General features: G+C 42.0%; 1 protein-coding gene across 1 annotated transcript; it reads right to left on the reverse strand.

Annotated features, from left to right (window-relative positions):
- Window positions 1-1988: 1988 nt before the first annotated feature.
- On the reverse strand, window positions 1989-22873 carry LOC110697038 (pectin acetylesterase 9-like). Its single transcript, XM_021874374.1, has 11 exons — window positions 22503-22873; window positions 22307-22389; window positions 21152-21278; window positions 8903-8982; window positions 8709-8795; window positions 3418-3542; window positions 3206-3323; window positions 3037-3114; window positions 2821-2926; window positions 2537-2685; window positions 1989-2283 (listed from the first exon to the last, which is right to left on the reverse strand). The coding sequence occupies exons 1-11, from the start codon at window positions 22639-22641 to the stop codon at window positions 2188-2190; spliced, it is 1188 nt and encodes a 395-aa protein (XP_021730066.1). The 5' UTR covers window positions 22642-22873; the 3' UTR covers window positions 1989-2187.
- Between the last annotated feature and the right edge of the window lie 1262 nt (window positions 22874-24135).

Genomic DNA, 24135 nt, shown 5'->3' on the forward strand with positions numbered 1-24135 from the left:
TCATACAAAGTACTTTGTATATTAATCAAGATGATTTAACTAGAAGATAGTTTTGTCTTCATATAAGATGAATAGTGTTGTTGGGTTTAATGGGTTAGTGGCAGTAGTCACTACTGAAACTTGTGAAAATATTCTCTGGCATGATCTTTTGGACTAATAAAAATGCTAGAAGTCAATTTTTGATCTGACAACCACTAGGTTGACCCAGATCAAGTAGTTTAGGGGATTGAGTACCTTGCAAATTGTGGTTGATCGAGTTGAATTTTCACAAATACTTGTATATTACATATACTATACAAGTTTATAAAAATTGAATAAAAAAAAATTGTAACTCCCCACCGTGCACATGTTGCCAACAAAAGTAGAATTAATTATTTAATTATATAATATATACTTTTTATATTTGTACGGAGTATATTCACTATATTCAATAACTAAAGTTATGAAATATTAAGTTCGCGCATAATTAACTTGATAATAAGTAGTCATGTATGCATTTATAAATTACAAAATCTAAGGTTGGTTAAAAATAATTTATCTTGATTTTTGAAATTTGCAAATGAACCTTTTATTCATATTTCCTTTGTTTTTTTTAAGCTATTTTCTTTTATACAAGTAGGAGTGAAAGGAAGGCGTTCAAGACTTCAATCATGGTATATGGATTTTTTTCCCTCTCTATCTCTCTTCTAGTACACCATACTTACCTAGCTAACATGTTGCAATAACGAAAGAAAAGAGAAAGTATTTTCTTTGCAAAATCAACCATGAAAATTCAAAATTATCTATCTATTGGTACAATTTATTTTTTAGAACTAAGGTGATAATTTGGGAAAATAAAAAGAAAGAGAAAATAAATTAGGAAATACAATGAGGACAAAATAACTTTTTTAAGTTTTAACTTGGTGCATTGTGAGTTGTTTTCCACTACAAAATAAAGAAGTAATTTGACTAATTGCAAAAGTTTAATAAAAAATACTAATATTTTGAAGTGGACAAAGCAAAAATTGCACATGCTTATAGAGTAGGTTAGTGAGATCTTAATGCACTTATCAAAGTAAAAGTGAGCCTTCGTATCCCAGCTTTCAATTTTCAACCGTTAGTCCTTATCAGGAAATCCTTTTAAAATTTGGCTAATTATAGCTTTTTTTAACTTATCTTTTTGACTTTTGAAGAAAACAGCAATCTGATGAAATACATGAATTCAATTGGTAAAACAGAGGACAGCAAGCACTACCCACTAACAAAAGCTTTTGGTCTACTTTTGTCCTTGTATCATCATTATTTTTATAGCTTTGGTTAATTATTAGTCTATGTTACCTAATTATGCAAATGAATGATTTTAAACTTTGTATGCATCATCTTTTGTGTTAGTCCCCCATAAGAATTGTTTATTTTATGACATAAATGTTTTAAGGTGTCTTTATAAATTAGTGTGAGACGGTCTCATCTATTATTTGCGTTTTTTTTTTTTTACTCTTTACACACAAAAGCGAGAGATACTTGTTGAACTATTAGATAGTTAAAAGATAAGTGGTGCCCTTACGGTGGAGACAATTAAGATATTGTATAATATATATGGTCTCAAAGTCGTCTAAGAAGTTGGATTATTTAGAGTGTTCTTCCCTTAACTTTGATCAAAGTTAAACTATTACGTATCTCTACTGAAGGTATATAATGGCTCTTTCCTAGATCAAACAAGCATTTTCCATGTCTTTGACCGATAAAGGTTGTGTGGATTAGACGAAGGTCTCCTCAAAATTGAATTTCTCCCACATTTGGACTAGTTTAGACATTCATAGGTATTCTATACGTCTAATATTTAAATAGGAAATCAAACGTTCTTTGTCAATCTAATACTTGTACGAAGTAGCCTAAATTACTTTTAGCCATAGTCATTAACGTGACTTTGAAACAATACAAGAATTTTAATTAGTTCAGATATGTCTTTAGTAACAAATCAGATGTAGTAGATCTGTTAAAAGGCACAGTAAAATTGAAGTACACTATTTGATTAGAAGAATTGTGATTGAATAACATGTAATCCAGGTACAAGTTTATTTTTCTTATAGAAATTGTACACTGAAATGCACCAGCAAAATAAAGCTATCTTTTGCAGATTAAGAATCTGCTTTTATAATCTTCACCTCCAAAAAATTCTCCAAGTCCTATGATGGGTTTTATCTTGGTCTAATATTGACAAGTTGAGTCACAAGGATATGGACAATCGATCAGCTTTGTCTCATTTCGTTCAAAATACCAATCGCCAACAGCCTCTGCAATGGTCTGCAGGATATACAGAGTATAGTTACTAGTTGATCTTCAAGGATACTTCAGAAATCCCAAGAGATAATACAAATTATATATTCAAACTCATATACTAAGCAGCAATGTTAGTATATATATACGCCGTAACAAAAAAGGGTGTAGATACTAAAGATACATATTGCATGACCGATGCTGCTGTAAGAGTGAAAAATGACTTACTATTAGGACTCATGTATAAGAAAAAACCATGAGGAAAAGAATATTTAAGTACCATATTTTGCATTCTAGGGGAGTTAACGGCGAACCAAGTTTCCTGATACACAGTTTGGCAATGTGCAAAGCATGAATTTATGAACATTCCTCCACTTGTTGAAGATTTATAGAAAGAGTTTGTAGCATTGAGCATGTCTAGTCGAAAATCTGAATAACAGGTTTTGAAATGTCAGGTGCATATAAAAGCTGATTTTTGCATAATAACCTTTGTACAAGTATATATTAAACCTTGTACTATCTAAAAACAGGCTTGAAAATTGGTAGTAAGGGACTAATTTAAACCTTGTAGTGTCTGAATTTGACTGTCAGTGCAAGTTGCTAAATTGTTCTTGCAAGAATTCCATACTCCTCCCGGATCAGCCGAAGATGGTACCAAGATGTTATTAAACTGCCAAAGTATATAATCAAAACCTTGAAAAAATAAGAAAGTTCTTATACAGCAGATAAGTTCAATAGATTTAAGAAACACACAGAAACTAAGAGATGCAGCAGTACTACCTGCCATGTATCATATGCAGTGTTTAAGATGAACATCGGAGTCTTGATGTAACTCAGGAAATATTGTGGAAATAAGCACTGATAAAAATCAGATCAGAACCTTATTATAATGGGATCAAAAGCAAGCAAATTATTATGTGAATATTTCAAGCAATTTGCGTAATCATACTTGCTTAAGATCGATTTGAGAACTGGTGCAGTTTTGGTTGAGATTTTGTTCAACGCCTTGAAGAGAAACGACATCATGGTATAAGGTTCTAATTGTGTCAGTCTTGGCTACATCTTTTCTGCAAGCATGACAAAGGTCTGAAATCAGAAAACACAGGGTAGGGTAACAGAAGGTGAAAATTTGTAGGACATAGAGTAAATAAGATGACTCACACGTCTAAGAAAAAACCAGCATCACTGATACATTTGACAGAAGCATTTCCAGGTAGAGACCTGGAGAAGTTGTCACAGTGCAGAAACACTGCTAAACCCCCTGCCGAGCAGCCAGAAAGCAAAGCCTGCAGAGTGTAGAAATAACCATAATTAGTTCCTTAATTAAAGGGACTAAATATTATTCTGCAAATATTTAGGCTATTTTTTTGGTAGTAGTTGTTGTAACCTTGGTAGTAGTTGCCTAATTTACAGGATACTTCTGTGTATAAATATTTGTACTATCACCAGCAATAAACACATAGAAAATTGCAAACACAATTCTGCTTAATTCTCTATATGGTATCAGAGCCGTAAGGTTCGGATCTTCGGGAAACCGAAACCTAAATTAGCCTCATCATATACCGGAGACTTACCTTGAAATGGGGGAGCCACCGGAAAACAACAACAACAACCAACTGATTTCTATGGAACAGATGGAACAAATGTTCCAGAAATTAAACAAAAACCCAATAAACACTGAATCAGGGACATCACAAACTGTGCGTGTTGCTGAAAAATTGAATTTTACGAATTACACCAAATGGTGTAAATTGATGCAAATTGCAATTAGTGGCCGGGGAAGGCTCAATCACATCACTGCCAACCCCGTACCACCAGATGATCCGGAGTACGCACAGTGGGCACAAAGGGACTCATTGGTTCTGTCCTGGATCATCGAAAACATCGATGGAGATCTAGTGAACCAATTCCTAAATTATAAACATGCTCGAGATCTGTGGAAGGGCATTGAAACCCTACTCAGTAGTGGGAGGGACGAATTACAGACCTTTGATCTGAACACAAAGGCTGCATCTTTGAAGCAGGGAAGCGAAAACCTAGAGGTGTATTTCAGTAAACTGAATACCCTCTGGAAAGAAATTGATAGGAGAATGCCAAACCCAATGAAGTGCTCAGAAGATATTACCCTCTTTAATTCATTTATACAGAGGCAGAGATTATACCAATTTTTGGCTGGTGTTAACGACTCACTGGACAAAGAGAAGAGGGACTTACTGAATCAGGACACTCTTCCATCAGTTGACGCAGCATACGCATTCATTAGACAGGAAATTGCCCGTCGCGGGATAATGACCGGCGTTTCATCACCGGGACAAAATCCCTCAGAAATTGGAAGTGGGCTCGTTGCTAATCGCCGGTCGGAATCTTCATTCCGGCGAGAAGACAAATCCCACCTAAAGTGTACCCATTGTGGAGGAACGAAACACACCAAAAAGGGGTGCTTCGAAATTATCGGGTATCCGGAATGGTGGGAGGAATACACAAAGAAGAAGGCCGCCACCAAGGTCGGCGTGAACCAGACCGGCGGCAAGGCACATCTTGCCGTGAAATCGAGCCCAACCCCCAGTAGATCTGACAATGATGGTGGCGGAAAAAACTCAGGCAAGGAAGGTTGCGCAGAGAAGATCGCAAGCATGGAGGAAGCAGAAAGTACCACCGAGAATTATGGTGGTCAGGAAGGTAGAGAGCAGAAAATGGAAAGAGGGATTGAAAATGGGAAGGATGAGGCAAGGACGGTAGAAGACCTAACCCACAAAAAACCCACCCCCTCTCACCCTCTAACCGTCCCTCTTAAAGCCCCAAGCCCACAAAATAAATTTAGCCCAATAAAACAAAAAATAGGAGCCCAAGTTGAAAATACTCAGCCCCCTAGCTTAAACCAAAAATCTTTTGGCCTTGTTTGTCATAGACCTATCCCGTGGATTTTTGATTGTGGAGCTACTGACACTATGACGTGTGACCCATTAGATATTAAAGCCACTCAAACCACCCATCGTAACCAAATTCAAACAGCAAACGGGGAATATATTCCTGTTACCCAGGCTGGGACCGTTGATGTTACCTCGGACATTCATTTAAATAATTGTCTTTTAATTCCCAGTCTCACTCATAAGCTTTTATCTGTGAGTCAGTTGACTAAAGAGCTTAATTGTACAGTCTTACTAATGGATTCTGGTTGTATTGTGCAGGATGCTATAACAGGACGGATCATTGGGTGTGGTACTGAACGAGGGGGTTTGTACTATGTGGATGAGGTGGCTCAACAGGGTAACGCTTTGCTTGCTCATGGATCACCGGAAAACCAACTTTGGATGTGGCATCGTCGGCTAGGTCACCCCTCTCTTGGTTACCTTAAACGTTTATTTCCCTCATTTAAAAATATTGATGTAGCATTAAACTGTGAAGCATGTGTTTTAGCTAAGAGTCATAAACATACTTATCATCCTAGTTTAAGTCATGCCTCTGAACCTTTTGCTTTGATTCATTCTGATGTATGGGGCCCAGCGCCTGAATTTGCGTTCCATAACTATTCTTATTTTGTTTTATTTGTGGATGATTGTACTCGTATGAGTTGGGTTTATTTCTTAAAACATAAATCTGAAGTGTTTGATGTCTTTGTTAAATTTTATCATATGATATGCACTCAGTTTCATGCTCACCCACAAATTTTACGATCGGACAATGGGGGGGAATATATAACCTTAGATATGGAACAATTCATTATTGACCATGGTCTGATTCACCAAACCACGTGCCCAGACACTCCCCAACAAAATGGGATTGCTGAACGGAAAAATCGAACCCTTCTTGAAATAACCAGAACTATCATGTTAGAATCCCATGTCCCGGTCTTTTTTTTGCCAGAAGCCATTGCTACATCCACCTATCTCACAAACCGACTTCCCAGTAAACCACTTGACTACAAAACACCTCTCGACACCTTATCCTCTCATGTCACCATCCCATCAGTCCATTCTTTACCTCCACGAGTCTTTGGGTGCGTTGTCTATGTTCATTTACCAAAACGGGCTCGAAATAAGCTCGACCCTAGGGCAGTTAAATGTGTCTTTATTGGGTATGGGGTTCATCAAAAAGGGTACCGTTGTTATGATCCAATTCAAAAAAGGGTCTACACCACCTTAGACTGTGAGTTCTTTGAACAAACTTACTATTACACCCAGCTAAGTCCTCAGAGGGAGGATTTGAGTGATGACCTTAGCTGGCTGACATATCCAGAAATGGTGGACCCAGATCCTACAACACAAGTAGGCAATACCACAGATGCTACCCCAGAAGCAGTAGTCTCACTTCCTCTTCGGTCTCCACCAAATCCGCCAAATGAGCATCCATCTGAAGAGGTACCATCTGAAAGCTCTCCTGTTTCCTATAATATGCCTGAAATTAATCCTGTCTCCAATGAAAGTGAACAAAACAGGTATGAGTTACCTCCTAGAAGTACGAGAGGAGTTCCACCAAGGAGATATGATCCTGAATATGAGGACCAACGGTCGAGATATCCAATCGAAAGAATCAGCACTGAAAATCTATCCAGCACAGCCATAGCTTTCAATGCCTCTTTATACTCCGCAGACATTCCAAAGAATGTGGAGGAAGCTGTCAAGAATGAAAAATGGAAGCAGGCTATGGAAGAAGAGTATCAGGCCCTACAGAAAAACAAGACTTGGGAGAAATGCATCTTACCAAAGGGGAAGAAGAAGGTGGGATGTAGATGGGTATTCTCCATCAAATACAGAGCAGATGGAACTATTGAGAGATACAAAGCACGACTGGTTGCTAAGGGATACACTCAGACATATGGAATAGACTACTCAGAAACTTTCTCTCCTGTGGCCAAAATTGACACGATACGAGTTCTGTTTTCTGTAGCTGCAAACAAGGAATGGCCTTTGTACCAGTTTGATGTACAAAATGCCTTCCTTCATGGAAGCATTGACGAGGAGGTGTATATGGAGGTACCTCCTGGATATTCTCATGATTTTAGAGATGGGGAAGGATGCAGATTGAGGAAGGCTCTCTACGGACTAAAACAGTCTCCTAGGGCGTGGTTCGGAAGATTCACAAAAGCTATGAAGAAGTTTGGATATAGGCAAAGTAATTCCGATCATACTTTATTCCTGAAGAAAGAAAAAGAGAAAATCACCTGTTTAATCATCTATGTAGATGACATGATTATTACAGGAAATGATGAGGAGGAGATTGCAGACTTAAAGGGAAAATTATTTCAGGAATTTGAGATGAAAGATTTGGGCAATCTCAAATACTTTCTTGGCATAGAGGTCTTGAGATCAAAGCAAGGGATCTTCATTCACCAGAGGAAATATACTCTTGACCTTCTGGTAGAAACAGGAATGCTTGGTTGCAAACCAGCTGAAACACCGATTGTGGCAAATCATGGCCTTCAAATTCTTGAAGGTGCAAAATTGACTAATATGGAGGAGTATCAAAAGATTGTGGGGAAACTTATTTACTTAGCTCACACAAGACCAGACATAGCCTATGCAGTAGGGGTAGTGAGCAGATTCATGCATCTTCCACAAGTACAACACATGACAGCAGTAATGAGGATTTTGAGGTACCTAAAGGGTACAAGTAGTACTAGGATTTACTTTGACAAGAATGATCACCTAGATCTAATTGCGTACACGGACGCAGATTGGGCAGGAGATCGTGATGGTAGAAAATCCACCTCTGGATACTTCACCCTAGTAGGAGGTAATTTGGTCACCTGGAGAAGTAAGAAGCAGAAAGTAGTGGCTTTGTCAAGTGCAGAGGCAGAATTCAGAGGTATTGCAAAAGGGATAACTGAAATCTTATGGATCCGGAAACTTATGAGTGAAATTGGTTTTCCACAAAAAACAGCATGCAAACTCTTTTGTGATAACAAAGCAGCAATAAGTATCTCAGAAAATCCAGTTCAACACGACAGAACGAAGCATGTTGAGATAGACAGACACTTCATAAAAGACAAACTGGAAGATAAGATAATTAAACTTCCATTTGTGAGATCAAGAGATCAGTTAGCTGATATCCTGACAAAAGCTGTCAACAGTGAAGCATTCGATGAGACATTACGCAAGTTAGGCATTGGAGCACCAAATGCCCAACTTGAGGGGGAGTGTAGAAATAACCATAATTAGTTCCTTAATTAAAGGGACTAAATATTATTCTGCAAATATTTAGGCTATTTTTTTGGTAGTAGTTGCTGTAACCTTGGTAGTAGTTGCCTAATTTACAGGATACTTCTGTGTATAAATATTTGTACTATCACCAGCAATAAACACATAGAAAATTGCAAACACAATTCTGCTTAATTCTCTATACAGAGTGCAGATCAGAGTACGCGTAAATGTCTTATGCCTATGCTTTTTGCAAGGTTAATATTTTAGAGGCTTTATTACAGATAATCTTAGAAATTTATCTCAGTAATCTACCTTCTCTGCATGTGCCAACCCTTGTGGAAGAAGATCAGAAATAATTGCCTGCCAAATTTTTTGCCCTCTAAAGTAAAGCGATGAGGTCTGTCCAATGTTAACATATGCCAAAATTAGAAAGAAAGAACAGAAATCATTTTCTGTAATTGTACAAAAAACTGATCTGAAAAGAGATCAGGCTGAAATATATTTACCCCATTTTCGTACAAGGAATTGCCAGCAAAGGAAGCTCCATCACAGTATCTTAGCATAACGCGGTTCCAATTGTAGAAGTCTGTTATCGACATAATATGAAGCATTTTTTGAATTAATATTGTGAAAAGAAAAATAACATGTCTAAGATTATACTTGGTGTTTCGGGTGAAAACAATGGGACCTTGTCGAAGGTCCAATGAAGTGGAGAAGACCGGATTCGGTCCAAGTGATGTTGGGCCGAAGGTTTCCTGCACAGTAAACACACGTAAACTAGCCTCGGGGGTGTTGCCGAGGAAGGCCCCTCCGATGCTAAAGTCAGTACAGTGTGTAGAAAGAGAACACTATGCAAGAGAATTAATTGCTTGAGGCTTTTGTTGAATTATCATGTACAAATGAAATATTGATGGCTTTTATACCTTTGCATATATGGAGAAGTTGGGCCTTAGCCCAATGGACTTGCTTTGAGGACTGATCTTTGACTTTAGCACAATTGGAGAGTTGAACCTTGACCTTGGGCTTTAAATTGGATCATTTAATGAATAGGCCCAATTGGACTAAATTGGACCCAAACAACTTGCCCCCCAGACCCGATTTGGAAGGATGACGGGTCGGGTTTGACTTAATCAGAAAAGGAGGGAAGTAAATGATTTAATTAATCCAAAAATTTGAATTTAAACCGTAATTAATGAGATAACAACGATTAAGGCGGATAATTGTGGAAGTTGGACGGATAATGGGCGGTTTAATCACAAGATCGTGTGTTTAACGGTTACTTAGTGGGGTATTTAAGAGAAATTAAAACTCAGACTCCTCGTATTCCCATTTCCAGAGATATAACTAGAGGCGCGTCATTTCTCCTCACTCATTCACCAACACAACCCAGCATTTTTGAGAGAACCTGAGAACCCGCATCAAAACTTCGCAAATTCCCCGAGCATTAAGCTTAGAAATTGAGACTCGTCACTACCAATTCGTAAATCGGCAATTTCCGCTTCAGATTAAGGTAAATTCCTTTGATTTTAGTTTGTTTTTCTTCGAATTTGAACTCCTTCCCCCTTTTTTTCGACTTTTTCTTCAAAAGTATCAATGGTGAGAGGAGTTAGAGGTAGAGCCCGTGCTCCAAGAAGAGCAAGGCCAATTCCCGATCCCAGGAGCAGGGTTGGGACCTGGAATGGACAAAGAGCAGGGTCTGACCCTGCTGAAGGGATTAGGGCGACTCCCATTTCTTCGGCTCCTCCTCAGAGAGCGGAGGGGCCGAGCGCTTCTGGGCGGGACGATGAAGTTCCCGCTGTCCTTTGGGATATCCTTCCCGGATTTTCAGAGTGGGAGGATGCCGAAGTAACTTCGGCCATGATAAAGAACCGCCCTTACTCATGGTGGGTGGAGAATGCCGAACAGTACCGGTTTGCCGAACAAATTGAATTGCATTACGGCATCCTTGAAGCTGATGGGTACTGGTGCCGAGTGCCCGTGGCATCCGATAGAATCCATCGTCCACCCCCGGGGTATGTGGGGGTGTACACAAGACAACTTCAGTATGGGCTGAGGTTCCCTTTGGACGTGTTTGTCCGAGACTTGCTGATCCATTACAACATTTACTTATGTCAGCTAACTCCCATTAGCATCCGAAGGGTGATGACATACTTATGGGTCTGCAAGTTCTTCAGATACGTGCCGAACCTGCACTGCTTCAAAAAGCTCCATCGGCTAGTGCCAAACATTCAAAGTGGGCACGGAAGTCATGGCTCTGGGTGGTACAGAATTGAGTCTCGGCCCCAGTACCTAACCATGTGGCCGAACGACTCTTCAGACAAGGACTGGAGAGGCCAATGGATTTGGGTTAGGGCACCCACAGACCCGAGCCACCCTTGCGTCTTCAGCGCTCCCCGGTATCTTGCTGAGCCTGATCCCGACATGGGGAGTTTAGGTCCCCCCGAAGATAACGGGCCAGATCCAAACCTTAATCAACAAAACATCTTCGGCAAGCTGCCGAACCGGGGGGGCAGTGGCCGTATGCAGCATATCCCGGAGACTTGGCTCCCCGATACGCATTACGTTTTCCAAGAGAATATGCTAGCAGCTGTCGTCCTCAGCCGAAAGTTTAAGGATGGTGAGCTTCTTCGGCTGGGGCCGAGGCCTTTTTAATTATATCTTTTTCTCTTTCACTTCGCTTTTTTTTTTATGCTGTGCCAACTTAACTGGACTGACCTTTCTCTTTTTCTTTTTCAGAGCGGGACGAGACCAATGTCGGCATTAACTACGCCCGTCTCGGCGTCAACCGAGAACGAGTTGTAACTGATCGGGCCCCCTCTATCACTGAACCGAGGTACAGGGAAGTTCATCTAGATTCTTCCCACTTCCAAATTGAGGTTGTTGCTCTGTATCAGAGGCAGAAGCCTTGGTGGAAGAAGAGAGATCCTTGGTTTCAGCTGCTAGACGAAGAAGCTGAAGCTGCCCGTACAGCCGAAGAGGTTGCACGGGTTATTGAAGCTTGTGAAGGAGGAGAAGGGTCCTCCAGGGCTGCTGAAGAAGAAGCTGCAGCTAGAGCAGCTGAAGAAGACGAGGCTTTGCTGAAGACCTCGGTGAGCTTTCAGACTTAACTTTGTCTGTTTCCGTTCTGTTTTCTGTTTTTTTTTTTTTTTTATACTCACATTCTTCCTCCCCCCTGTCTTTTACAGTCTGAAGAGAGTAACAGACACAGAGAAGGGAAAGCCCCTGTTCGTCCCGAAGACCAGATACAAGAAGAGTCCTCAGACTCAGACATGGACGAGCAGCCGCTTCAGAAAAGGCGCCGAAGAATGGCCATCATCGGCCCCCATGACTTTCAGCGGAGGCCGATGACCATCGGCGTCGAAATAAGGGAACCCGAGGAAGGCAATGGATCGCCGAGGGTTCCCCGGCCACCACCTCAATCACCTCCAAAGACCCCTCCGCCACCTTCCGAAATGGAGGTGGATCAGAAAACTCCCGAACCTAAGGGAGGGGTCCAAGAAGAGGTGCAAGAAAGTGCTGCTGAGCACAAGAATGAAGATGTCGTGATGCCCAGTGCTGAGGGTTTCACGGCAGACATTGCAAGAGAAGTTGAGGCCTTCGTCCTCACTGAAGAAGAAGAAGAAGAAGTCATAATAATTGACTCTTCTGAGAAGAAGGGGGATGCTGAGCCATCCAAAGTTAAAGAAGCTCCATCATCATCCTTTCCTTCCTTCCAGACGCTGCAGTCTGGAGAAATGGGTTTCTCGGCCCCCCGAATTCCAATCCCAGATCACATCTGGGACCTCATATGGGGTCAGAACCGAGAAGGTGCTGCAGCCTACTTCGGCGATTTTGCTGGCATGTCCGAAGTAGATAGGGCAAGAATCTGGTCGCTGAAGGCCACTGCTGGGATGGGCGAATCCAGCAGATCAGTTCCTGACCCAGCCAGGTCTAACCAACTGCTGATGATGCAGGTGATTTTCCTTGCCTTTATCTCCTTTAAAATTCAGCTCTTCAATTATCATTATTATTATTATTTTTTATTTTAACTTGTGCTCCTGTTTTCAGTTCGTGCACAATCAGACTCTCACTGTAGAGCTGATAGATACCCTACAAGATAGGGTGGACGCTGCCGAGCACGACAAAAAGGTAGCCGAGGAGGAGTTAAAGCTTGCTAAGCTGAAGCAAGCAGCAGCTGAAGAGAAGCAGCAGAAGGGCGAAGAATATGAGAAAAAAGCTGCTGAAGCCCTCAAGACCTTCTGCGATGCTATGGAGCAGGAAATTTTTCCTCCGCTGATGGAAGGGGAAAAATTCCTCCAAGAGCACATGGGAGTGGACATCTCCAAATTCAAGGCTACAATTGAGAGCCGAATCCAAGGAGGAGCTGCTGCACAAGCTGAAGTGCAGCAACAGCTAGAAGCTCTTGAAGCCAGCAGAATGGCTGCTGAAGAGATGCTCCAAGCCAGGGATGTCCAACTCTCAGAGGCTGCTGCTGCTGCTGAAGCTCAGAGAGCTAAACTCCAAGAAGCTGAGGATCAGCTGATGGCCAAGAAGGAAGAAGTGGCCCAGGCTCAGACTGAGGCTTCCCAAGTTCAGCAGGAGATGAATGAGCTGAAAGGTTCCTCCTCCAAGCTCGCCGATGAGCTAAAGAAATCCAAGGAAGACTTGGAGGAGACAAAGAAGAAGTTGGCTGATGCTGAGGCTCTACTCAAAGTCCGTGTCTATACCCAGGAAGAATATGAAATGGGTTTCAGAAACGGGTTCAGAGTGTGCCGAAGAGTCTGCCTTCATGCTGAGCCGAAGTTGGACTGGTCCAAATGTGCTGAATGGGTCCAGGATCCCGAAGACCCTCATATGAAATATGCAACTCCAATCGAAGCTGAAATCCTTAAGGCTGAGGAAGCCGAAGAAGAAGCTGAGAGAATGGAGTTGGAGGCTGAACAGAGGGAAAGGGAGGCTCGGCAGAGTGCAAAGCCTGCTTCTTCTGCTGCTGGGGCTGAGACCACCATAGGGCCCAACAATGCTGATCAGTCTGATCCTCGGGCTGAAGCATAGGAACTCGGGCAGTCGTCTTCAGAATCTTGCGGTTCATCATGCGCTTAACTTTAGACTTGCCGCTTTCTGAATTTTTGCCTTGTTTGTTTTTTGCTTCAGCTTGCCTTGTCGTACAAAACAGTTTATCATTTTTTTTTTGCTTCTGTACGTATTTCGGCAGCTGTTATTTTCCGCTTGTGGGCGGCTGCCGATATTTGGACTTGTAGCTCAATTTTTGAGCATGAACTATTAATTTGATGCTCTTTTCTTCAGCTGCTTTGTTTTTGAATGCTTAATGCTTTACCGTCTCTTCAATTCTGCCGAACATAATTTTGCACCGATAGTGCCTCTTGTCCCCCCAGAAATTGAAGTATGACTCCAGCTGAATAAACAATTTCTTTATTTCTTAAAGATGGGTATCCGAAACACAGGGCCAACGGAGGGTAATGCTTCGGATAATGGCTTTCTGGGATACAAGGCTCAGCTAAGGCAGTATCCCAGAATTGCCCAAGGATTCATGTCTTTGGAGAACAAGTCTTACTGAAGTTTGACTTCAGCTGAAAGACCAGAGTTCCTTAAAAAGACAAGTTTGTCAGCAATCTGAAACCCAGTTACCCGAAGGCGAAGGTTTCAGACGAGGCTGAATAAACAATTTCCAACAGTCGCTGTTTATCCTTGATTTTCTGTCTATCTTTGAAAAATGGATATCCGAAACACAGGGCCAACTGAAGGCAATGTTTCGGATAATGGCTTTCTGGAATACAAGGCTCAGTTAAGGCAGTATTCCAGAATTGTCCATGGACTCATGCCTTTGGAGAACAAGTCTTACTGAAGCTTGACTTCAGCTGAAAGACCAGTGTTCTTTAAAAAGACGAGTTTTGTCAGCAATCTGAAACCCAGTTACCCGAAGGCGAAGGTTTCAGACGAGGCTGAATAAAAAACCCTTAAAGAGTAGATAGAACCAAGAAAACTTTGATAAAATAAAAAGTTGCAAATATTCATGTAAATGGTGGCTCTAAGGCCTTCCATTAATTCAAAATGTACTTACAAAGATTATTCTGCCCCGAAGGGTTTACACATGATATTTTTTCAGTACATCAGCGTTCCAGTGATTTTTCAACTTAGTTCCATCCAACTGCCGAAGTCGGTATGTCCCTGGCTGAAGCTCATCACAGATTTCATAAGGCCCTTCCCATGCAGCTGAGAGTTTCCCATGGATTCGGCCTTTCTGAACTGCAGCAGCATTCCGAAGGACAAGGTCTCCAATTTTAAGAGGCCTTGCATGAACCCTTCGGGTATAAAATTTGCTGATTCTCTGCTTATAAGCAGCCATTCTGACTCGGGCTGAGTCTCTTACTTCGTCGAGGAAATCGAGAGATTCCTTCATCAATTGCTCATTCTCAGCCGAGAAGTGGTGCACTCGTAGGCTCTCAGAGCCAATTTCCACTGGAAGAACGGCTTCGGCACCATACACCAGTTCAAAAGGTGAATAGCCCGTTGCCTCTTTTTCAGTTGTCCGAAGGGACCAAAGGGCTCCAGGGAGCTCCTCCAGCCACTTGGACTTTTGATCTTCCACCCTCTTTTTGAGGGCATTTAGGATCTGTTTATTTGCAGCTTCGGCTTGTCCGTTACTTTGCGGGTGGCACACCGCTGAATATGCCAGTTTGATGCCGAATTGATCTGTATACCGCTTCAGTGGTAAGTTATCAAATTGCCTCGCATGATCAAAGACAAATACTCTCGGGATGCCGAAACGAGTGATGATATTCTGCCAGACAAATTTTCTGACAGTTTGCTCTGTAATGTTCGAGGCTGCTTCGGCTTCGATCCACTTACTGAAGTAGTCAACACCAACTATCAGCCATTTTTTCTGGTACGCAGCCTCTGGAAATGGTCCTAGTATATCCAGTCCCCATTGGGCAAACGGGAGTGGATTAAGGATCGGCTGAAGGTCCCTTGCTGGTTGGTGGATAACTGGAGCGTATTTTTGACATTTTTCGCATTTCCGGACCAGCTCCTTAGCATCTGCGATCATGGTGGGCCAGTAATATCCAGCCCTCAATGCCTTGTGGGCTAAGGTCCTTCCCCCAATGTGGTTCCCACAGATGCCGAGGTGAATCTCCCGTAGGATATAATCTGCATCTGTTGGTCCCACGCATTTCAGCAATGGGGCTGAGAAGGACTTTTTCAGAAGTTCCCCCCTGAAGACAATGAACCTTGAGCTGGTTCTCTTCATCTTGGAGGCCAAAGCTTTATCTTCGGGAGTTTCTCCCCGAAGTTTGAAAGCTAGGATGGGGTCCATCCAACTAGGCTCCGGGTCAGCGCAGCACACTTCAGGTGCTTCGTCGACACTTCTCTCTCGACGCACTTCTACATATACAGATCTGTTCAGCTCGGTAAGAGTTGAACTGGCAAGTTTGGAGAGTGCATCGGCTTGAGTATTCTGACCCCTTGGGATCAGCTGAACCTCAAAAGTTTTCAGCTTTGCAATGACTGATTTGGTCTTGGCAAGATAAGCTATCATGGAGGGCTCTTTGGCCTCGTAGCTGCCGCTAATCTGATATGCAACTAGCTGAGAGTCTGTTTTCAGGCAGACATGATCGGCTTCCAGGGAGATGCACAATTCTAGGCCAACGATTGCTGCCTCATATTCGGCTTCGTTGTTCGAGGCCTTAAAAGAAAATTTTAGTGCATACTCGAAGGATTTGCCTTCGGGAGAAGTTATCACTACTCCTGCCCCCGAACCGTTTTCGGTGGAAGATCCATCCGTAAACACGGTCCAGACTTTCTTTTCATTGTCTAGCGCTTCTTGGTATGAGCATTCGGCCAAGAAATCCGCTAGAGCTTGAGCCTTAATGGCAGTCCTCGGACGGTAGCTGATGCTGAATTCGGTGAGCTCAAAAGCCCACTTGGCTAGCCTACCAGATTTTTCAACCTTGCCGAGAACTTTTTCCAACGGCTGATCAGTTAAGACCACTATCTGATGGCAATCAAAATAGGGCCTCAGCTTCCGAGCAGCTACTACTACCGCGAAAGCGACTTTCTCGAGTAGAGGGTAGCGAGTCTCGGCATCCGTCAGTGTATGACTGACAAAGTAGATCGGTTGCTGACTTTTGCTTTCATCTTTCAGCAGTACTGCACTGATGGTGGTACAAAGTTTCTGACTGGGCTAACGGCAACATACAGGTACAAAGTTTCTCCTTCTGCTGGGCTAGCCAGCGTTGGGAGTTGAGCCAGATGCTCCCGAAGCTGTTTAGAGGCTTCTTTTTGCTCTCCCTCCCAAACGAGCTCTTTTGTTTTCGGGAGTTTCAGGGCTTTGAAGAAAGGTAACCCCTTATCCGAAGCTCTGGAAATGAACCTCGAGAGGGCTGCCATCCTTCCGGTGAGCCGCTGAACATCCCGCTTTGTTTTCGGCTCAGGAAGGTCGAGCGCTGCTTTGACTTTGGAGGGATTGGCATCAATCCCCCTCTTGCTGACTATGAACCCGAGGAATTTCCCTGACTTCACGCCGAAGACACACTTCTTCGGATTCAGCTTCATTTGATGCTTTCTTAAGGTGGCGAAAGTTTCAGCCAGGTCTTTAACATGGTCCTCAGATTTTTTGCTTTTGACGATCGAATCGTCGACATAGACTTCCATGTTTCGGCCCTTTTGATCGGCGAAAACTTGATCCACCAGCCTTTGATAGGTTGCCCTCGCATTTTTCAATCCGAAGGGCATCATTTTGTAATTGTACACCCCAGCGTTCGTGACGAATGCCGTCTTTGCTCGATCGTCGGGGTGCATGAAGATCTGATGATACCCCGAGAATGCGTCCATGAAACTAAGCAAGGCATGGCCACTTGTCGAATCGACTAGCTGATCGATCCTCGGCAAGGGATAGAAATCCTTTGGACAAGCCTTATTTAGGTCCGTGAAGTCGACGCACATCCTCCAGGTACCATTAGCCTTCTGAACCATCACCACATTTGCCAGCCATTCTGGATATTGGCAAGGCTCGATGAAGCCTGCCTCCAGCAATTTTTTGACCTCAGCTGCGATGTCTCGGTTCTTATTAGCGGAGTAATTCCGCTTCTTTTGCTTAATTGGTCGACACGTTGGGTCAACATTAAGCCTATGGGAGATGAGGTCTGGACTTATCCCGGGCATATCAGCTGCCGAGAAAGCAAACACATCTCTGTTATCCCGAAGGAGCTGAATAAGTTCACAACGGGTGTTCGGATCAAGGTCCATCCCGATTGTTACACATTTCTCAACGTCTCCTTCGGCCACTGTTTCAGTCTGTTGGTCCATATCCATTGCTGATGGACTGGACTCTGCAGAATCTGGCCTGCTGCCTATGTCAGCAGGTGTCCCAGTCTTTTTGTTCTTCGGCTGGCTCTCTGGCTCAGCTGAAGAGCTAGCCTTTTCCCTCTCGAGCCCTTTTTCTCCGGGCACAGATCCTTGGGCCGAAGCGCTTAGGCCTTTCGGCTTTTTTGTGCCTGGCTCTCTTTCTTTTTCTTTCTCCTCCTCATCCTTGTCGTCATCTGGGCGACTACTGGATGGCTTGAGGTAGTTGCACCTTCGGGCGTCCTTTTGGTTGCCCTGTATCCTTTCGGGGAAGCCAGCGTCTGAGACGTAAATCATCAGCTGATGATAAGTTGAGACGACCCCTTGGATCTCATGAATTATGGGTCTCCCCAAAATCACGTTGTACACTGAAGGAGCGTCAATGACCAAAAATTCAATCATGACATTCCTGGCTGCTTCACCGCAGCCGATGGTGACAGGAAGTGTCACCTTCCCATCTGGATAAGTTGAAGCCCCGTTGAACCCGGATACCGGGTAGGGTACCGGCGTAAGGTGCTTGGGCTTCAGCTTGATTTGATTGTAGGCCTTTCGGAACAGAATGTTTGCTCCGCTGCCACCGTCAACAAGGACCTTACTGACGTCGTGGTTGGCCACCGTGGCGATGACCACCAATGGATCCTCGTGAGGGAACGTTACCCCCCGGCAGTCGGCGGCTGTGAACGTCATGTTCGGCACCGGCGACTGGGGAGATTGAATGTCAGCGTTGTTCACCTGGTGGGTCAAAGCCCTAAGGTGTCTCTTGTGCTCCCTCCGAGAGCATATTCCTCCCGAGATAACATTAATCGGAGAGAATTTTCCCTCTGGCTTTTTACTGTTCTTCCGGGGGAAGTCAAGGTCTTGCCGAGAGTCCTTTGCTGACTTCTCGGACTCTTTTTTCTCGCGGTAATCCGCGATGTATTTTTTCAAGTATCCCTTCCGGACCATGTCCTCTATCTGGTCCTTCAGTTGGATACACTCCTCAGTGTTATGTCCCGGAGATTCGTGGAACTCGCACCACTTATTTTTATTTTTTCGCTGATACCACTCTGGGAGTGGTCTCGGCTTTCGGTAACTCTGCTCCTCCTTCGTCACGCTGTAAATTTTGGCGCGCGGAAGAGAGAGCGGAGTGTAGGACTCGTATCTGCCTGCGTATGAGGCAGATTTTTCCTTCTTTGGGTCGCTGGCCGAGGATTGCTCCGAGGCCTTTGACTTTCCCTTTGCCTTATGGCCTTGGCCTTCAGACGAGGGTATTTGTTTTTGTTTCCCTCCCCCGAATTGAGGTTGGGTTTTCGCTTTATTCCACTCTTCGGCTCGGATGAATTTATCCGAGGCATTCAGAGCTTCCTCCAAGGTCTGCGGGGTATGCATGACCATGAAGTCTAGGAACTTCCCGGGCTGAAGGTCATTCCGCATTGCAAAAACGGCTAGCCCCTGGTCCAGCTGAGAGACGCTGGATGACTCGTTGCTGAAACGGGTCAGATAGTCTCGGAGGCTTTCGGTTTCCCCCTGTTGCAGACTCATGAGTTCTGCAGTAGTCTTCTCTCGGCTGTTTGCCGTGGAAAACTTGCTCCTAAATTTGGAGGACAGATCATCCCACCCTGTTATGGAGCCTTGCTTTACTCCCTTGGAGATCCACGCTTGCGCGACCCCCTTGAGAGTGGTTGGGAAATATTTGCACCAAGTCGCTTCGGATCTGGGGCAAAGATGCATATGAGCCTCATACGAGGCAATGTGGTCCTTCGGATCCGAAGTTCCATCATATGTGATGTGCGACGGTATTTTAACCGTGGGCACGTACTCTTCCAGTATCCACTGCTCGAATGGCGAACTGGCGGGTAGCATAACGGCCTTGCCCTTGTTCCTGGCCGAAGGGACCGCGCTCCGCCCTCTTAGAGAGGTAGGAGTGGTTTTCGTCCCTGGCTGGGAAGTCTGGGCCTCGGCTGCAGGGAACGAGAGGCGACTGTGCACGCTCGGTTCCTTGCCGCCGAGTCGGTCGAGGACGCTTCGGCGAGCAGTCTCAGGTTGTTCTCGGTGAGCAGATTCTGGCCGAGAAGCTGAACTGCTGCTCTTATGCGTTTCTGGTCGGGAGGTTGAGGATCCTTTGAAGAATTGAGGGTTCTTTTTCCTCTCTCTTTCAGTTTTCCAGGTATCCTCTTCCCACTCTTCCAGTTCCCGGAAGGAAGGAAGTTTCCCACCATCACGGTCTAGCTTCCTCCGCTGATGCCGGGTATGCGGAGGAGTTCGATCACGAGGTGGTGGCATACTTTGTGCCCTCATTGCCTCCATGAGCACTGCCAACGCTCTTGCCACCTCCTCCGAGCTGGGCCCCGTCAAAGGGGTCCTCGGCTGAGTATGGGAATGAGAGCGGACGGTCGATGGTTGGCTTTGGGGCACTGAATGCGTCCTATGATCGGATTGACCCCTGCTAGACCGAGAGTGACTCGGCCTATGATGAGAATTATGAATTACGGGAGAAAGGGAATCCTCCCTGTATGATCCTCGCCCCGAGCTGGCACCCTTGGGAGAGTTCCGGTCCGGTGAGGGTGATGGTGTAGGGGTTTTAGGCTTTTCGCTTGCTCCTTGACGGAGGCCTTTGCTCTTGCGGTTCTTAGCCATTGCTACTAAGATAATTGCAAGATGATCTTGGTTAGAAATTTGGCTTAAAGATTTTTTGAAAGTCTTCCCCACAGACGGCGCCAAATTGTTTCGGGTGAAAACAATGGGACCTTGTCGAAGGTCCAATGAAGTGGAGAAGACCGGATTCGGTCCAAGTGATGTTGGGCCGAAGGTTTCCTGCACAGTAAACACACGTAAACTAGCCTCGGGGGTGTTGCCGAGGAAGGCCCCTCCGATGCTAAAGTCAGTACAGTGTGTAGAAAGAGAACACTATGCAAGAGAATTAATTGCTTGAGGCTTTTGTTGAATTATCATGTACAAATGAAATATTGATGGCTTTTATACCTTTGCATATATGGAGAAGTTGGGCCTTAGCCCAATGGACTTGCTTTGAGGACTGATCTTTGACTTTAGCACAATTGGAGAGTTGAACCTTGACCTTGGGCTTTAAATTGGATCATTTAATGAATAGGCCCAATTGGACTAAATTGGACCCAAACACTTGGTATAATTCATGTCTTTGCTTTCTAGTCACAAAAGGTTATATTTCACATTGGACATGTCATTTTAGTTACTAAGCTTGCAAAACAACTTCCAGCAAGAACCTGGCCTATAAACATTATTATGGATAGAATTGGAGTATGATCATAGTGCACGTAGTAGAATTGAAGCACTTACTAGGATGATCATATATAGCAACTTGCCTTTAACAATGAGTACATAATTATAGACTTATAGTGTAAAGTCCCGTAAATTCATAACAAACGAAGCAAGCAATAAGTCAAAGAAATAAGTACCTGGGTTGAGGGATTCATTGTTGCTTAGGATCCCAGTAAAGTTATTCTCAGTCATGTAGTTTGAGGAACCAACTTCAGTAGTAGCCCTCTCCAAGCATGAATTTACATCATTGCACCATCCACCACCCTACCAAAATGAACATCATTATTTACGTACATCATCATATGTAACGAGTGATCCTTCTCCGATCGATCCATTGTCAAAGCTAGCTATCCTAATCAAATTAACTCATACTAATCGCAATCTCCATCTCTAAATAAAACTATAAAAGTCTTAACACTCTACCTTTTTTTTCACCATGATTTTTAATTATTTTTCTCAATAAGGCCTTGACCACATCAACTTATTTTGCTCAAGTGAAATTATTTTTACTAAACTGAAATTATTTTATTGAACTGAAAATAATTTTACTGAACTAAAATTATTTTTACAGATTTTTACTAAACTGAAATTATTTTTACAGATTTTCTATTATATTCTTCTTTAAAGTTACTTATTTTTACTGAACTGAACTTATATATACTGGACTGAAATTATTTTTACTGAATATTATTTTCTTAAGGTGAATTGAACAAGATCTTAAGATAAAAACAATTATTACAATACAACATATATTTATGATTTTGTACCAATTTAAGCAAATCATAAACAAAAATCATGGTTTATTTCAAATCATGATTTATCTTTAGGGTATGATTCTAATTCAATTATTTGTAATCAATCTCAATATGGATGCAAATTATTATTATTTTCAATCTAGTAGCAAATCATAATTACTCTCAATCAAATCATGATAATTTTTTTCTTTTTTAGAAAAAAAAAAAAAATCTTGTAACGAATCAAGGCTAAATTTTGTCCATGTGCTCGCAAGGTACAGGTACATTAATAGAATAAGAAGAAAAAAAAATTGGTTTTACCATGAACAAGGTACAATCAATTGTATATAAAAAATTGCCTAAAACGAACTTAAAGATATTGTTAATCAACTACTGTATAAAAAAAAAATTACTAAAAATGGTAATTACTCCAAATGCATTACTAAAATCTCTGACATGTTTTTATTTTGTTTTTGAGGAAAATCTCTAACATATATGTAATTTTTTGAGGAAAATTGACAACTATTTTAGGCTTATATCAGCCTTATTATGAATTACCTCGATGTGCAAAAGCCAGTTGCTTGCACCAGAACCGAATCCTTTGCTGAACTGATATGCAGGTAAACTCCCATCCAAGCAATCTTCAACCACATAATTCAATTTCACCATTTTAATGAAAATTAAGAATTCATAAGATAATAAATAAAAACAGTAGCTACGTTAATGCAAGTGTTATTTGTAGGTTAAGACTTACATGCTCCAAGATGTTTGGCAGTAGTATTTTTCACCATTGTAATACCCACCACAAGTTGAGAAGGTGATTGTGAGTAACTACACCATGGCGCTAACGTTAGCAGAAGCAACACAGCCACACTTAACCTTAACACCATCATTTTTCGTACGTATGCACAAAATGAGAAGGAAAGGATGGACAGACGATTGAAGGGGAGGGACGTATTAATTTTATTAAATCAAATCAAGATCCGCCCCATTAGATGGAGGAACTAGAATGAGCTATATGCCTATATATACAAGATGAGCAACAATAAGCGGGGATAGGAATATAGGAAGATGGAAAGAAAAGAGGGAAATGCTGCCGTACGCCTAAGTCTTAATTTAAATTTCTAGACCAAGATATGGGTTGACGACTTGACGTCTGACTGTATGAGTATAATTAGTGGGTTGACTTAATTAAATAACAAGTCAATTCAAGTTAGGTATGGACCAGAGAAGACTTATGTCATTCACCGTGGCGACTAAAACCTCATGTGCGACATATCTAGTCATACCAAATTCTCTTTATTTTGACTTGGTCTTATGTTATTACTCTAGTTGTTAATAAAAATATTTTTAAGAGTATAATAGATGTCCGCAGACTATTATTAAAAGTTAAAAAATAGAGACAATTGACATTAATGACGGCAAATAAGTAATAAACATTTTATAGAGTAAATTATCCAAAAACTATTTATAAGAATTATCTTAAAATATTTTTTTTAAAAAGAGTTATCTCAAACTTTTTAAAAGGTAGATAAAGAATATGAGTTGAGACTTTAAAGGATGACTAGAATAAAACATGATGCTCCCACATTAAAAAAAAATTCCGCTTTTGACCTAAATTAAAGAGCTAAAATAGGTAATATTAGACCTGTATAGTGGTTGAATCACACAAAGTAATCAAATAGGCAAATATACATGGATAAAATTTAGATATACTCATACTACATATACAACTCTACAAGGCAAAATATACATATACATCTCAGGTACATGGAATACCACGTTTAACCCGTAACCGAGATGGAATACCTCCGTTTCATATTATTTACAACGATTTAACATAAAGTGTGAGTAGAAAATGTCTAATCGTTGCAAATAATATGAAGCGGAAGTAGTATTTGCAGTTGATCACAATGACACAGATTGCGTAAACAGAAAACCACAATCTCTGACAATTTCAGTAAAAATCTAACAAAACAGTAATGACAATTTTCAGAAACAAAAGGTAGAACAAATAGGAGTTTCCTGCGCTTTAAAACACAATAACTGAAAAAAAAAAAAAAAAAAAAAAAAAACTTACGAAAGTTACAAGCTTACAACTAATCAGTCCAGTTAGTTAAATTGAAACCAGAACTTCTACCAAGAAATAAAGGAATAATGATAAGACGGAAACAATTTAGACTATTTAGTTCACCTTATTTTTACTTATTTCAGAAAAAATAAGTTCAGATCAGATCAAATCAGAAAAAATAAGTTCAGATCAGATCAGATCAGAAAAAATAAGTTCAGATCAGATCAGATCAGGAAAAATAAGTTCAGATCAGATCAGATCAGAAAAAATAAGTTCAAATCAAAATAAATAAGTTCAGATCAAATTATTATTATTA

This window comes from Chenopodium quinoa, unplaced genomic scaffold, assembly GCF_001683475.1.
Source record: "Chenopodium quinoa cultivar QQ74 unplaced genomic scaffold, ASM168347v1, whole genome shotgun sequence".
NCBI classification, from domain to species: domain Eukaryota; kingdom Viridiplantae; phylum Streptophyta; class Magnoliopsida; order Caryophyllales; family Amaranthaceae; genus Chenopodium; species Chenopodium quinoa.